We start from the raw sequence: 16,204 nt of genomic DNA, 5'->3' as shown, positions 1-16,204 counted from the left end.
AGATTAGCTACAGAGAGGCTTCAGGACAACAGAGTCAGTGTTGTGGAGTGGCCATCACAAAGCCCTGATCTCCATCCTGGAGAACATCAGTGGGGCAAGGAGACCAACAAACCTGACTCAGTTCCACCAGTTCTGTCAGGAGGAATGGGCCAGAACTCATCAGACTGTTGTGAGAAGCTTGTGGAAGGAAACCCAGAACGTTTGACCCAAGTCATAGAGTTTAAAGGCAACGCTAGCAGATACTGAGGAGATGGATAAAAATAACCAAAAATCCTCTCTGTCATTATTCTGGCGTTTAGCAAATAGAAATAATGTTGGTGATCCTGACTGACCTGAAACAGGAAAAGTTTCATGTGATTTAATGTCAGACGGTGAGAAATAAAAGGTTGTGTGTCTTTTTATACAGTCGTGGTAAACGACGCGCTGTGCAGAAACAGACGCACTCAGTAGCAGTTCACTGGTGTTTCCTGGCAGCGTTTAAAAAAAAAAAAAAATCAAAACAAATCCTTCAATATAATCAGCGCAGAAAATAAAACGTGAATTTGAAATCGGCGAGTCTACATAACAACATACCATCCTGGGAGTGGATTTTCCACTTTATTTATTACGTGCTTCCACTTAATTTGAATCTGAAATGCATAATTTTTGCTTAACGGAACATTTTTATAGGTTGGTTTTGCTGCTTTTGTGCGACTTGAGGATATAGTTGCAGTAATTTTATTTTTCTGCCTTCATAATGAAGTCCTACATGACTGACAGTGGCTATGTGCAGAGTGCTCAGGTGGCCTTTATATCCCACAAACCGAATGCTTTCATATTAGTCTGAGGCCCTGCAGGTAGTTTAAAGAGGCTCCACGGCGGAAAAGACTGCATTTAAACCGTCTTCAGGCTTCCACTCGGTTCGGCTTCGTTTCCGAGACGCTGCGGCAGATAATCTAAAAGGAAAGCCTGCTCGCACGCGCTTGATTAACTGGAATTGCGACGCCTTTATTTCTGCTCTTTATCTTTATAATCCTCACAGTGAAGGAGGAGGGAGGAAAATATTCTCCGCGGTCGTAACTTTCCAAAGTTGTAAAATCCTGTCTCGTGGTATTTTACACCTCCGTGCCGTGTTTTGGAGTCTGATAATCCCCTCAAAGTGGTGGACGTGAAGCTGAAGCTGAAATTCCTCGATGGTTTTTCATCTGCTGCAGCCACGCTAGCACCTCTGAGCTCCAGCAGGCTGCACGTTTCCTGTGGTCCACTCCAAATGTTTGATTATTTAATTGCAGTCATCGTTCCCCATAAACACAAAAACAAGCTTTTCCCCTGCTGACTTTGTAGAAAACCTCCTTCTTTATTACAATAATAAATATGTCCTGTATCTTGCTTTAACTTGCTGTCGGTGTATTCTCTGTTACGTCTTTATCAGCTTCCTTTATTGCTTTTTTTTCTGGCTTCTTTGTGTGAATGTCTCATAGTGTAATGATCTGTGCACCAGAGCAGTCCTTTCTTTGTTTGTTTGTAATTCCTCTTTGCCTAATAATATAGGAAAGATGGGTTTAAAGTAAGAAAAACACACATCAATGATCATAAAACTCAATTCATAAAGATCAGACGAACATCAAAGCAAGTAGATGCTGCAGAATTCAGACGAGCTCAAGTTTTATCAGAAAAAAACATCACATTCGACTTGTGATGTCTCCTCCTCCTCCTCTTTCACCTTCGTCTTCATCTTCACTTTCCTTGTCTTCTTTCTCCGTTTTCTCCTCCTTCCTCCTTGTCTTCTTCCTTGCCCTCTTCTCCTCCTCCTTCCTCATCTTCTCCTTCTTCACCTCCTCCTTATTCTTCCTTTCCTTCCTCCTTCTTCATCTTTTTCTTCTTCTTATCCTCCTCCTCTTTCACCTTCATCTTCATCTTCATCTTCTCCTCCTCCTTCTGGTCCTTCTCCTTCCTTGTCTTCTCTTTCTCATTTTCCCCTCCTTCCTCCTCTTCTTCTTCTTCTCCTTCGTCTTCTCCTCCTCCTCCTTCTTCCTTGCCTCCTTATTCTTCCTTTTCTTCCTCCTTCTTCTTCTTCTCTTTCTCGTTTCTCATCTTCTTCTGCACCTCCTCCTTCTTCTTCATCTTCTTCTTATTCTCCTCCTCTTTTACCTTCTTCTTCTTCTTCCTTCTCTTCTTCTTCTCCTCGTCCTCCTCCTTCTTCTTCTCCTTCTTTTTCTTCACCTCCTCCCTCTTCTTCCTTTCCTTCCTCCTCCTTCTTCTTCTCTTTCTCCTTCCTCGTCTTCTCCTTCCTTATCTCCTCTTTCTCCTTCCTCGTCTTCTCCTTCCTTATCTTCTCTTTCTCCTTCCTCGTCTTCTCCTTCTATGTCTGTGTAGATCCACACTCATCTAAGTCACAGTAATTGTAAGTACTTGGGTAGAAGGCAACTGGACTTTTTGTTTTTGAAGACGTTAGGAGGACTAACCGTTCTTCATCGGTGTGTCTGCTTTCTGCTGGTGAACACATGAACTCAGTACCTGTAAGATCAGCTCCTGCTGTGTCGTTTCTGGGGTTACCATGGCTACACACCAAAGCCGCGGTGGTAAGATTAAGAACCATCGTGAGCTGTGACGGCAGCCGGCCTCCTCTACCAGCTGGTTGCACTTCACGCTGAAAACAAAGGAAGCAGCAGCAGCAGCAGCAGCACCTTTTAATGAAAGGCTAAAGGACAGTTTTAGGGGACGGCAGCTTTGCAAATTCCTTTCTCATCCGAGGAGCTTCATCAGTTCCCAGAACTTCCGCTAATAGTGTCAGACTTTGTTTTTCTTCAGTGCAAATGGAAGCCGTCGCCTGAAAATACAAGGAGAGCTGTCGTCAGCCGCCTCACGTCCCAAAAACATTCACTGAACTTGAGAACAAATGCAACTCATGGATTCGCTGTAACGGTGACACAGATGCAGATGTTGAACAGTTTTCAGCAACTCAAATTTGGTAAAAAAATCTTGTTTGTTTTTTAGGCACAAGAGTGGACGACGCCAAAGCTCTGATCGCTGCCAGTCCACTGAAAATCCTGGCCTGCGACGACCTGGATGAAGCCGCCAAAATGGTAAACGAACACACGCTTTTAACTTAAACACACTCTGTCTTCTTTAATTTGACTCTGGAGCGGAGGTGGTGGCGTGTGTGTGGTTGAACGTCCGGAGAAAAGTAACCTCGAAGCTGTAAAAACGCTGAGAAGAGTTGGGAACAGGTGTGCAGGAAATGAAGAGAAAACCCACAACCAATGAGTGTTCATGTAGTCTAACTGTAATGACTACAGAGTACTAATTTAATAACTGGAACGTTGTGTCTGTTCTATTTAAACAGTTTGTTTGGCTCTTCAGAAAATGGTTCTATTCTCAGTCAGTGCAAAAAACAAAGATTTTGTTAGTGTTTATATGCTGATTTTATTCCAAAAAGGAGGATATGAGGTGCCAAGTCCTGAAAGGAAGAGAAAGGACTTTGTTTTTAAAGAAAAAAAAAAAAGGTCACATTTGGTTAGAAAAAAAAAAAAAAACTTTAGAGACGTTTGTTTGAGTTTGAAAGATTTAGTACAAATTCTGCCGCTAACACCTCCTCTGTTGACAGTTTTTACAACGTCAACGTGTTCATATCATAGACTGTATAAAAGATGGACGTAGCAACCGGCCCTGAAAAATGAAGCCAACCTGGAAGTGTCAAAAACCTGCAATATCACTACGTCCACTAGCTGCTGGCTCCAAAAAGTCCTGGCTCCCATAGAAATGAATTGGAAAAGAAGTGATCACAGATCATGAAATACTGCATTCCTACAGCTCAGGATTTGTTTCTTATTAGTTTTCATGGTCAGATCCAGAGATCAGGTGGCCAATCTGAGAATCGTCAACATTTTGCGGGGCAAGGGGCGTGGCTGGCTTGATTGACAGTCGTCAGCGACGATGCAGACGAAGCGAGCAGAAGGCGGTAAATGTGGGCGGGGCAGAGAGGGCCCGCCTCTCAATCCGTCTGACCAATCGCTGCTCCTGTGGCTCCACCCCCCTCCCACGATTTTTGCGTCACTGGCTCCAAAAATCCAAGATGTCAACCAGGAAGTAGCAAAACCCTGGCTTCATTTTCTCAGTGCAGAAACCAACGGGTGACGTCACGGTAGCTACGTCCATCTTTTATACAGTCTATGGTTCATATGGAGTTTTATTTTATACACTGGAAGACAGAAGCACGACTGAGCAGTTGCACGTAGAAACTGCAGCACAGATTCAGTTTTCAGAGGTTTTCATGTGTAATCGACTTGATTCTGTTCATCCTCCGTGTGTTCACAGGTTGTTAAGCTTTCTGAAATCGTCTCTCTGGCAAAGGAAGCTCAAGTGGACATCACCTTCCAGCTGCCCATCTAAGAAACCCAAGCACTTCCACCTCCACCTGCCCCCTCAGACACCCACAAATCCACTCCCAAGACCGGGCAGCAGGACGGACCTCCCCGTTTAGTTTCTTCTTCTTTTTCTGGCTCTGTGGCGCGATGGCACGACTGTGATCCGGTTCCACCTCTTCTTCCCCCCCCATCGTCTCTAACCCACAAACTTATGTTGCACTTCAGTCGATACGCACAAACCTCCACCTTTAAATCCTCCTTCACGCTCCTTCACCAGCCGGTCCGTTTGCTTCGGTACTCGTCGGGAAGCGCTCTTCCTTTCGACCTTTCTTTAAAAATGTTGAAAAAAAACGCGGCAGCCGAAGCATTTTTCTGCTCGATATCAGCTTCAGCGTGTTTGTCACTAAACAGGAATGTAACGGAATAAGGAATGAACTCGTTCGCCTTCATGTGAGACTTTGTCCATCAAAACACACAAACTGCCCGACTTGAGCCGCGACATCGGCTTCAGGAAATGGCCTCAATTTTCTCCTCAGCGAGAGAACAATAAACAACACTGCAGCATTGATTCGATAATCGTGCTCAGACGCAGACATTGCTTCAGAGATTGTGCCGGTTTTTTTTTTTTCCTCCCCTCCTGCAGGCCTCGGTGTTATTTCTGTACCTCCTATAAGTGTTCATCAGCCCATTCATTACTCACAGAACAGATGCTTGCTTCTTCTAAAGCTGGAGACTCGACTCTGACGGCGTTCAGGTTCACTGTCGAGCCTCCAGAGACGATAAAAGAATAAAGGAACTCTTCACTGCCGGGTTAGTTTATCCTCAGCTTTGAGGATCTGTTTGGAATCTCGGCTGTGGACTCTCATCGATCGATGCGGGAGTTTTCGCTCGTGTGCCGTCACGTTGAACACAGGTGGTACATCACAGCCGAGTTGGTTAAATAAATGGATCGCTCAGTGTTGAGCAATTCAGATGAGTCGACCGGATCCTATTTAGTGGAGGCACATCTGTGATTTTTACACTTACGAAGAAGAACACACGTCGTTATTTGGGGTCGATGGTGGCGTAAATCACCACAAATCCATCTCGAACCGTCATCGTAGCTTTATTGTCACTAAAGTCTGGTGTTTGGTTGAGTTTAGACACCTGGTTAAGTTAAAGAGAGGAACATCAGCTCGCTTCTACGTGTTGCAAAGCTCCATCTCCTCCATTTTCAGGGTGACACCTCCTCGATTGCCGACTTTATTGAGGTTACTGTCTGCTTATCAGTGATCAGAATGAATGATTAAGCACCTGCTGGGTCCAGCAGAAGGTGGAGGAGGTCTGTTCTAGTTTGTATACATAAGGACGACCTATGATTGTTATAGCGGTCTAATGGTTTGATGATCCAGTAAACTAGCGTGGCGCTACGTCTCCACTCGTTACTCGTTAAATTTCCAACTAAATTCACCGTCATGCAAAGTTCGTTGACGTAAACAGCAGGTGGCGCCACTTCTCCGGTTTATGTCGCCGTTTATTAGCCGGCTCTGTTTGCACTTTGTTGAGTTTTGCTTTTAGTGAAGCTGCAAAGATTCTTGCAACTCCAAAAACAAACACCTGATCAAAAGGCTTCGAGCGCTACGAAACTGAAAAGATGAATTGTTTCTGAAATACCCGCAGCTGTTTATCAGCACGCAGGTTTATGGAAACACATTGATTTTCAAAAATCTCTGCACAATTAATGTTACTTTAAAAAAAGGGGACGAGCAGAAAGTTGAGGCTGATCTCCGTTTTTTCAGCCCAACATTAAATCACCCGTTAATCGAGAAAAAACTACTGCCACGAGTTTCGTTCTTTTTTGCTTTAGGATGTTAAAAGTTACAAGAAATGGACTGTCGCCTGGTGGAGCCACTGGAAATTTGCGTTCTATTTATTTGCTTTACTGCAGCGGCTGCTAACGTCGTGCCGTCGCGCCACAGTGAGGTAGCAGCTTTCTTTAAGAGTTTTTTTTGTTTCGTAACGTCAGGCGGGTCAAGTCCTCTCAGTCGAACTGTAAAACTTTCTTTCCCTTCCCTCCTCTTCCTCCTCCTCCTCCTCCTCATCTCTCCTCCTCCAGCGCTCCAGACACAAGCCGACATCGTGGGTTGTACGTCATTTATTTTATCTTGTAAATAACCAAACTGATGTTCTCGCTCTGTAAAATATTTATGCTCCCTGCGACGAGTACAACAATAAATACAGAGAACACCAACGTTTCTGTGGTTTGTTTTTGTTCCGGACGGACACGAGGAGCGTGTTTTAGCGTTGTGATGTAGTTTTGTATTTATAAAGCAGAAGGCGGGGAAATAAAATCAGCCTTTATTAATCCCACAGTGGGGAAATTTTCAATGTTACTGCAGCAAAGATGTGCAAACATTTAAGAAATGTGGTACAAAATTAAACCAAATACAGATACGTAGTCGTTCTAGAAATAATTGCACAGATATTTTTTGACAAAATAAAAATACTGAGAGATTATTATTGCACAAATTGTTTTAAAAGATTGCAGTGTTGGAAAAAAAAATAAAAGATGGTTCAAAGGGAATTAAAATCGAGCCAATAAAATGTACGTTTTAAGAGTTCACCGACTCGGCCGATGTGATTTTCTCGGGCAGATCGTTGGAGCCTCGAGGCCTCGTCTGCAAACGCTTGGTACCCTTTAGATTCCAGCCAGACCTCCAGAACAGGAAAAAAAACGCACATCTCTGTCCGAGGATGCGTATAAAAGGTCAGAGATACGAGTCGGAGAGAGGCCAGGAAGGACCGGAAAAGTCACGAGTAAAATCTAAAAATCTATCCTAAAGCGTTTAGAGGCTGAACAACGGCGATGTGAGCGCCACAGTTTTCTGAAGTTAATCAATACGTTTCTGTTTTGGGGCAGGTAGAAAGGCTGTTGGAATAATAATAATAAAAGTGTGACGAGATAAAAGTCTGTAAAAGACAGATTAAACTTTTGGAAAGATTTCTAAAATGAGGATTGGACAGGCTCTCGAAACATCTGTCGAACCAAACCCCAGGAACCAATCAGACTCTTTAAATGTCTTTTACCCGCCTGCTGTAATCAGTAACAGGATTTTAATTTTATATTTCATATGAAGCTGCAGGCTGTCAGAAGACTCAACATCTATAAACTCAATGATGCAACAGAAACCTTTTTTTTTTAGTAGCCATCACTGGTTCATTACGTGCCAGTTATAGCAAAAATAACTAAAACATATCTTCATTTTTAAATATTAAGTTGGTATCATTCTTTCTGAAACACCCGCCGGCCCTCAATGTTTCCTCTTTTGTTCATCTTTGAAAAAATCCAAGCAAATACATTTTCTCAGCAACATCAGTATGTTTTTTGTGTGTGTTTTCTGAGCTTGGTCGCAGTAAATAAAACAAAAAAAAGTTTATTTAATTCGTCTTTTTAACTTCAGAAAACATGGTCTTGACTCTTAAGTGTAAGTCAAATTTACTAATTTACCACTTTTTACACTTCAGGAAAATGACATTAAACTTGCGCACCACTGAGTTTTTAACCACTAGATGGAGCTAGATTGCTGCCTCCTGCTGTTTTTTCCCCATCTTTATGCTAAGCTAAGCTAACCGGGTGCTAACTGTAGCATCAAACTGAACTGACGACTTTTGCTTTCCAGCTCAGTCCGACAGCTGATAGCAGATGAGATTGATGTCTGCAGGGAGGAGTTTAGTTCAACTATAACCTGCTTTTTTGCTTCCATTCCAGTCATGTTTGCAGCTAAACGGACCGTTCCAGCTGCTCCTCGTGCAATTTAAACGCCAAAATGTGGGTCTGTTTAGGGAGAAAATACAACAATGGAAAAGAAATTAAAACAGATAAAGCTGCATTTTGTCTCTTCTCCGATTTCAGAGCAAGTTTCTGGAAGTTTATTCATCCTTTTTTTTTGTAATTTAATGGGTAAAAGATTAACATCCAGTCCAGAACGATGATGGAATAACCGTAATCTAACCTCCTCTCCAACTGGAGCGTCGGACTGCGATGAGAACCTTTTCCTTGCGTGGACGTTATTTTCTTGTTTTATTAATGCTGTGAACGTATCTCCGTCTGTTCTGGGCCTCGTGTCGACTCGCTCTGATTGCAGGTTCTGCCGGAGTGGCGCTGTAATGGCTGGTTGATTACTGGAGTGGGTGTTTGGTGACAGCAGGTTAAAACGCTGTTGACTCTGTTTATGGAAATCCACACATGATGAATCGAACGCTGCTCGAGTAGACGCAAAAAAACCATCTGTCGGTAAGGTTTAAAGATTTAAAGAACGCACTGCAAAAAACAAAACACAACACATGTGTCGTATACAACTGAGGTGAGAACAACCAGCGTGCAATATCACTTAAATGTCTCATCAGTAATCAGATTACTCCAAGGGGGAGAGTAGGGTGTTTGCTCTTGTGTAAAATTTTTAAAAAGCATAGGAACTCAATGCAACAAAAGTCTGAACACCTTTCATGACTGAGATTCAAGGCTTTTATTTTTTCAATGCTTCATGTGTCCAGCTTTACTTTTAGTTCTTCTTGGTGCTGAAGAACCACGTTTCACATTTCAGTACATGAAGTGGCTGCAGAGAGACACCAGGTGAACGCTCAGAGACAAAATGACCATAAAGGGGTGTAAAACACATACGACACGACACAAAATGGTGACGAAAAGATGCGAAATTAACATAAAGGGACAGAAAACAACTGGAAAAGGACACAAAATGACCACAAAGATGTGCAAAGTTATAACACAGGCATGAATAGCAACTGCAAAAGACACCAAACAACCAAAAAGAAATGCAAAGTTACAAAAAAAGGAAGTAAGACAACTGGAAGAAGACAAATCGACAACAAAGTTTTGCAAAATTGCCATAAAGGGTCCATAAAGGGTCCATAAAGGGACGTTAAACCACCGCAAAGAGGCACAAATTAAATACAAAATTACCAAAAGGGTAACACAACTCAAAAAAGACACAAAACAACCACAAAGATCTGCAAACTCACAGTAAAGGGATTTAAAATGAAACAAAAAAAAAAAAGAAAGCGAACACAAACAGATGCAAAGTTGCCATAAAGTGACGTAACTGCTAAAAAAAACACACAAAATGATTATGAAGACATGCTAAATTACCGTAACAGGATGTAAAACAACTGCAAAAACACACAAAACAACCACAAAGAGATGCAAAATAACAATAAAGAGACAAAACAACTACAAAAAAACCACCCTGTAAGTAGAAATCAGTTCTGAATCACTATAAAATGATGTGAAATTACTGCAGAACACAAATTGACCACGAAAAGTTGCAAAACTGCCAAAAACAGAAGTAAAAATGATGCACTTTAGACACAAAACTGTTCATGTAAATACTAAACACTGAAATGAGACAATGAGAATGTTTGTAATATGTAATATTGTGCAAAATACTCAGTACAGAAAACATGTTAACCGGGTTAGAAACTTGATTTTCACTGAGGAGGCCTTTAGAGACCAGCTCGTATGAGCATGGACGGTCTGTCTGCAGCTGAACTGTTGCTCAGAAACAGTTCTAAAACTGGACGTGGCCTCTGAACGCCGGACGGTCGAGTCACAGCAGAACCGCTGAGAAGCTGCTTCAGGTCACCAGAAGACTCCCGCCGGCTTCAGAGCTTCACTCCAACGACGTCGTGTTGAAACACACTCGGCTCTGAAGCCTTTTCTTCTTCAGCTCTTGATCCGGCGGCGACTCCTCGTTACGTCACTCAGGGATGAGAAGGCGACCGAAGCACAACACGTCGACATAAACCAACCTTCTTTGTTTTTAAAGGGTCGTAGCTAAAGCCTGTTTAGCGGCGAGGCAGGGGCGAGTCGGCCGCTGATTCTTCATGGACGCGCTGCTGCATTCGGGATTAAATGTGACACTGCTCGGGGGACGAGTGTTTCTTAAACGTTTTTCAGACGTGTGTTTGTGGGCGACAGGAGAGCGTCGAGGCTGGATCTCAACCAAACTACACTGAATGTGTGTCATGAGTAATCTGAGCCGTGGAAGCAGAACGCAGCGACGCCAGAGGTCCTCATTTAAACCACTTTCACAGCATTCAGCCAAATAAAAGGGACCAAAACAAACAAACAAACAAACAAATAAGCAAACAACAAACAGCTTATGACACAATCCAAGTCGAGCTCCGTGCGTCTCAAAACTGCGACTTTAAATCTGACACACGTAAGCAAAAGGCTCTACGGCAGCTTTTGTTTCCAGACTTATTTTTGATGACTTAAGATGCTAACATTAGCACGCTAACAACCATTTTAAGCACATACTGAAGGACTGCATCAGAAAAAGTGAACAGAAACAGCAAAACCTGCGCCTGATGTCACTGAAATGTGACGCAGCTGCATCACCTGTTCAGTGCTTTGTTATAGACTTCAGCGTCTCTGAGTTTTTATAAAGGTGCCATATAAAACTTATGTACTATTATTATGACCTGGGGCTGCAGGGTGGTGCAGTTGGTAGCACTGTTGCCTCGCAGCAAAAAGGTCGCCGGTTTGCGTCCCGGTGGGCGCACTGAAATCTTTCTTCGTGGAGTCTCCATGTTCTCCTCGTGCAGTGTGGGTTCTCTCCAGGTTCTCCGGCTTCCTCCCACACAGTCCAAAAACATGTTGAGGTTAATTGGTGATTCTAAATTGTCCGTAGGTGTGAATGTGAGTGTGCTTGGTTGTCTGTCTCTAAGTGTAGCCCTGTGATAGACTGGTTACCTGTCCAGGTGAACCTGCCTTCACCCTGAGTCAGCTGGGATAGACTCCAGCCCCCCATGACCCTAGTGAGGATTAAGCGGTGTATAGATAATGGATGGATAATGACCTACTGCTGTGTCTTGTGAGCACAACGGCCTTCATGATAGTATTTAACTCTACTCGTAATTAAAGTCACAACATGACAGAACGTGATGAGAACGAGTGGACGTCGTGTATTTTTAACTTTCTGTTAAACACTCGTGTGCAGTTTGAAATTCGCTTCCCAATTCTATGAAAACACGTTGATTTCTTCTCCTCCGTCTCGACTCGGAGCCTCATCTCGAGGCCTTTTCGACCGGCTCTCAGACAGATTAGAGAGCGGCATTAACACTTTGCTGGTTGTACAATTATCATGACCGATGATTAACCTCGTAGTTTCACAGGTCAGCTATAATTAGACAAAGACGGAAGCAGGTTAAGCTGGAACTCTAACAGAAGTTTAATGTGTCTCAGCCTATATTTGCAGCGGGAATGTTGGTAGTAATATAAAAAAAAAAGCTAATTTACCTTGTTGTAAGCGGCTCGCTGGCATTTATCCATGGTCCTCTGCTGACAGAAGCAGCAGGATGAGCGCAGAAGTAAACAGGTTCAGCCGGACGAATCAAAACCGACCGGACGAGGTTTGACTTTTAAGCAGGACGACGATCCTGGAAACATGCAGCCGAAGCAAACCAAAGGGCTTTCAGGATACGGAGATGGAATATATTCAGCTAAAGGCAAACGAGCTTCCACACAGCATGGCTTTTATTTGACTCCAGTTACTTTTGAACCCTTAAATTTAGAGCACCATGTGTTAAAGGAACCCTCATATTGATGTAAACCTGCTCAAATAAAGCAAAGACTCCAGTTTAGAATCTGTTATTTTGAATGCGAGTCTAAATTAAAATAAAAATCATTCAGCTATCTGTGTATTTACAGTTTGGAGCGAATGTAAATGTCTCAGAGATGCAGTACAGGTTGGGTTTTATTTGTTAAATGCAGCCAACGTGGGACACTTTGCTGCAAGAAACTGTCAAAATGTAAATTCTTGCACTGGGATGTTCTCTTTACAACTTACATTAAAACATGTTTGTGCTCACTTGAGACGTTTTTTGATAAATGCATTAAATGTGCTTATTTTTCCTCATTTATCTAATGAGTTAAAATGCTAACATCAACATGCTAACAGCTGTAGCTGTGTTTCCATACTGCATTTTGAAGCCCATTTTAAAATATTATATCAAAAAAGTAAATGCATGTATTTGTTTCCATAATAATTTTTAATCACATTTTGATGTATTAGAAAAGAAAAGTTTTTGTACTTGCTTGCGGTATTTATTTATTTTTTAATAGATGCACTAATAAGGTTTTTGCTTCCAGACTTGTTTTGAGTTAAAATGCTAATATTAGCATGCTAACAACTGTAGCCGAGTTTCCATTATATATATTTCTGAACACATTTTTAAGCGCTGTGTAAGAAAAACTAAACTTAAACTGCAAAATGTATTTAAAAAAGGGCTGCAGGGTGGCGCAGTTGGTAGCACTGTTGCCTCGCAGCAAGAAGGTCGCTGGTTCTTTCTGCGTGGAGTCTCCATGTTCTCCCCGTGCAGCGTGGGTTCTCTCCGGGTTCTCCGGCTTCCTCCCACAAGGTCCAAAACCATGTTGAGGTTAATTGGTGATTCTAAATTGTCTGTAGGTGTGAATGTGAGTGTGCTTGGTTGTCTGTCTCTAAGTGTAGTCCTGTGATAGACTGGTTACCTGTCCAGGTGAACCTGCCTTCACCCTGAGTCAGCTGGGATAGACTCCAGCCCCCCATGACCCTAGTGAGGATTAATTGGTGTATAGATAATGGATAATGGATGTATTTAAAAAAGACACAACACTGAAAAGAAGTGTGTGTGTGCTTGAGCTGGTTTCTGTAAATGCAGCTTTCTGATGTGAAACAATTCAGAACTTGATAGTTTTATTGGGTCACAAAAACTGAGACAAACAGTTTCTTTCCATCCGATCTTCATCTCTGCGGTGCTGACTCACTCCTCCTCATCCTCCTCATCCTCCTCATCCTCCTCCTCCTGGTTGCAGCAGCGATGGAGGTCCTGCAGCGAGGACTCAGGTGGTCTGGGCTCGCCGGCTGTTTGCTCTCAGCTGGTTCACTCTGATAAGCTTCAGAGTCTGCAGGAGTTGTGCTGCTGCCACCGCCGGTTCATTTACTTACCTGGTGATAAGGCCGGTCGGCCTCACTGAGCTCAGGGAGGCGGCGGCTTGGCAGGCGGGGGGAGGCTGGTGCTCAATTGGGTCCATTGAGAAAAAGTAAAGTGCCAGCCGGTGTTGAAATGGAAATGTTTCTCTGCGCTTTCAGAGAAGAAAAAAGTTTAAAGTCCTTTTTTTTCCCCGTCGATACATAACATTACTGATGCAGCCGACAGGCAGGGCGGGTATGAACTGCATTCACATCAGTCCAAATACACAAGAAGGAAACACAATCAGCACAGTTCAAACCACTAAACGCAGCCTTCAGCTGTTCAGCCTTCACTCTTTAAATAATATGAACCCTCTGAACCCCAAGAAGGTTCTGGGTGTTTGTTTTTTTTCTGATCCTGTCACATTTCTATTCATTATGGGCTCATTTGTCACTGCAGCATAAAGTCCTGCATCTCTACAGAAACACAACAACCACAGCTAGAAGCAGAGACTTTAAGTTCACACTTGAAGGTGTTTTCGTGTTACTAGAAAGATGTTTCACCGTCCTGCTGGATGCGTCTGTCTACAGTTTGCTTTCGTCCTGTCTGCAGTTCAGCTGAAGAGTCCCTGAACTTCTATCACAGGACTGTTGGTTGAGTCTCAGAGATTCATTTTTTTCTGGTACAAATGTTTGTTTTGCAGAGTTTTTGAATGACACCTGCAGAATACATTTTGTCAAAAAAAACCACAGCACCATGACATTATAGTTGTTTTCCACCTCTTTGTGGTCATTTTTGGTGATTTCATCATTTTCTTTCTCTTTATGGTCATTTTAAGTCACTTTGTAGATGTTTGCATCTGTTTGTGGTCATTTTGAACAACTTTGTAGTTGATTCCCACGTCTTTGTGGTCGTTTTAAATGATTTTGTGGTTGTTTGCATATATTTGCGTACATTTTGAGTGACTGTAGTCGTTTTTTTTAATCTCATTGCGGTCATTTTAAGTGACTTTGTAATCGTTTGCATCTTTTTGTTGTCATTTTGACTGACTGCAGTTGATTTTCACCTCTTTGTGGTCATTTCGAGTGACTTTGTAGTTGTTGTTTTTTTATCTCTTTGTTGTCATTTTGATCGACTCTGTTGTTGCTTTGCACCTTTTTGTGGTCATGTCGAGTGGCTGTATGGTCATTTCTACTTTTATCAATTGTTCTGTATGCTTATTGCATTTTAATTTTAATTTATTGTACTGAAAAACACTTTGTAACATTTGTTTTGAAAAGTGCTCTATAAATAAAATTTATTATTATTATTATCATTATTATTATTATTATTATGCATCTTCAGTCATTATTTTGTGTGATTTTGCCTTTTCTTGTGGTTGTTTCTTCTTTCCTGATTGTTTTGCATCTCAGTGTTTTAAATAACTTTCCAATAAATCAGGTCACTTCAAACATTCTCTCTTTGGTCCAAGCTTTTGCAGCACATGTTATATTTTCATACCAAACCCTCGTTGCTTTGGCTCTGCGCTGTTGGATTTCTGTTACGTCAGAATCCAGCAGTCTTTGGTTGAAGCGTCCACAGGCCTTCGGTCCACGTGTGACCAGCTGCCACGACCAATCCGTCTCGTGTCAAAGATCTCCGCTGCCGGCGCGAGCTCGACCTCGTTTCATCTTCTCGTGGCCTCGGTGCCGGCGTTCAGACAGCGATCAGCGGGAAGAGAAAGCCGTCACAGCAGCAGATGTTTCCCGACTGATGGGATCGTAAAACCATCTGTCCGTCATTGCATCATCGGACGGCGTCTCATTAAATCAGATTCAACGGCGTCACGCTGATTTGGGTTTATTATAGAGAGAATATGAGAGAGAGACAAAATACAGTCTTCTCGTTCTTGTCTTTTGCATTTCTTTTTCTGCCACAGATAGCGACATACAAGATGCTTTTAGCAGCGTTTAACACGACGTCGCCATCAGCAGGTAGTTGTTCTGCCTGAACAGCCGCAGTGGGATCAGCAGAACCAAACGCTTCATCATGTTCTGCTTTAAACCGGCCGTCCACTCAGCTGCTTCACTCTGATGAGCCTTCAAGTTATTGTGGTGGAAGGCTTGATGAAAGAAAGCTGCAGCTATGAGGCTAAAAGTAAAAACTACTTCTGTCCAGTTCTTCATTTCAAGCAACTGAGCGATAAAGTTCTGTTTGTTAAAATGAGTCACGGTTCGGTTTAATCGGCACAAAACTCTCTGTTTTAAACCGTCACAAAAGATTAAAAACTCTGCCGGCTGAAATCAGACGTCACAATCTGCAGCTTCAGGCTCGTGAACAGAATTTCGTCAGCGTCGTTATCAGACACTCAGGATCACGACTCCGAACGGCGGCGTGAAATATGTTTGCTGACGAAAGACTCGCAATGTTCACCAGACAGACGTTTGATAACTGTGTGAGCTGTTTGACCTTAAAATAGATTTTTACTCGACTTTTTGTGTTGATTTCATGAACTCTGTCATTTTTCGGCATCGTTTTTGTTTTTTTTTGCATCTGTGCCACTGTGATGACCCCTGAGGTCATCTTGTGTCTTGTGGGTGGTTCTAGTTCGGCTATTGGTTCTGTGAGTGGCTGTTTAAGGTAATCAGGAGCACCTGTGACACCCAGTGTGTTCCTGGGTTACTTAAGGGCTGACTGCAGTCTAATCTCTCTCTACTCTGCTTATCTCTGCAGGTATTGCATCGGTCTGGTCATGGGTTAGTTTTCTTTGTTTAGGACGTTTGCATTTACAACACTTGCACAGACATAATTCATGCATACATCACACACCACTGACTCTATGTATTCTCCCAACCCCATATTGGTTTGGTTTTTAATTTGATATAATTTGAGGGAATAAAGATAAGCTTTAATTTTGAAACTTGGTGTGT

General features: G+C 42.5%; 1 protein-coding gene across 1 annotated transcript in view; it reads left to right on the top strand.

The window, feature by feature from the left end:
* sucla2 (succinate-CoA ligase ADP-forming subunit beta) overlaps window positions 1-6,576 on the top strand; it is a 37,994-nt gene extending 31,418 nt beyond the window's left edge. Inside the window, exons 10-11 of the mRNA XM_008298162.1 lie at window positions 2,977-3,065; window positions 4,297-6,576. Coding sequence (XP_008296384.1) covers window positions 2,977-3,065; window positions 4,297-4,371 — 164 coding nt within the window. The 3' untranslated portion in view covers window positions 4,372-6,576. The remainder of the gene's footprint in view (window positions 1-2,976; window positions 3,066-4,296) is intronic.
* The last annotated feature ends 9,628 nt before the right edge of the window (window positions 6,577-16,204 follow it).

Source organism: Stegastes partitus, unplaced genomic scaffold (genome assembly GCF_000690725.1).
Source record: "Stegastes partitus isolate 25-593 unplaced genomic scaffold, Stegastes_partitus-1.0.2 Scaffold1290, whole genome shotgun sequence".
Taxonomy (NCBI): domain Eukaryota; kingdom Metazoa; phylum Chordata; class Actinopteri; family Pomacentridae; genus Stegastes; species Stegastes partitus.
Note: the sequence above shows the minus strand (reverse complement) of the source record. Positions and strands in the feature narration are given on the sequence as shown.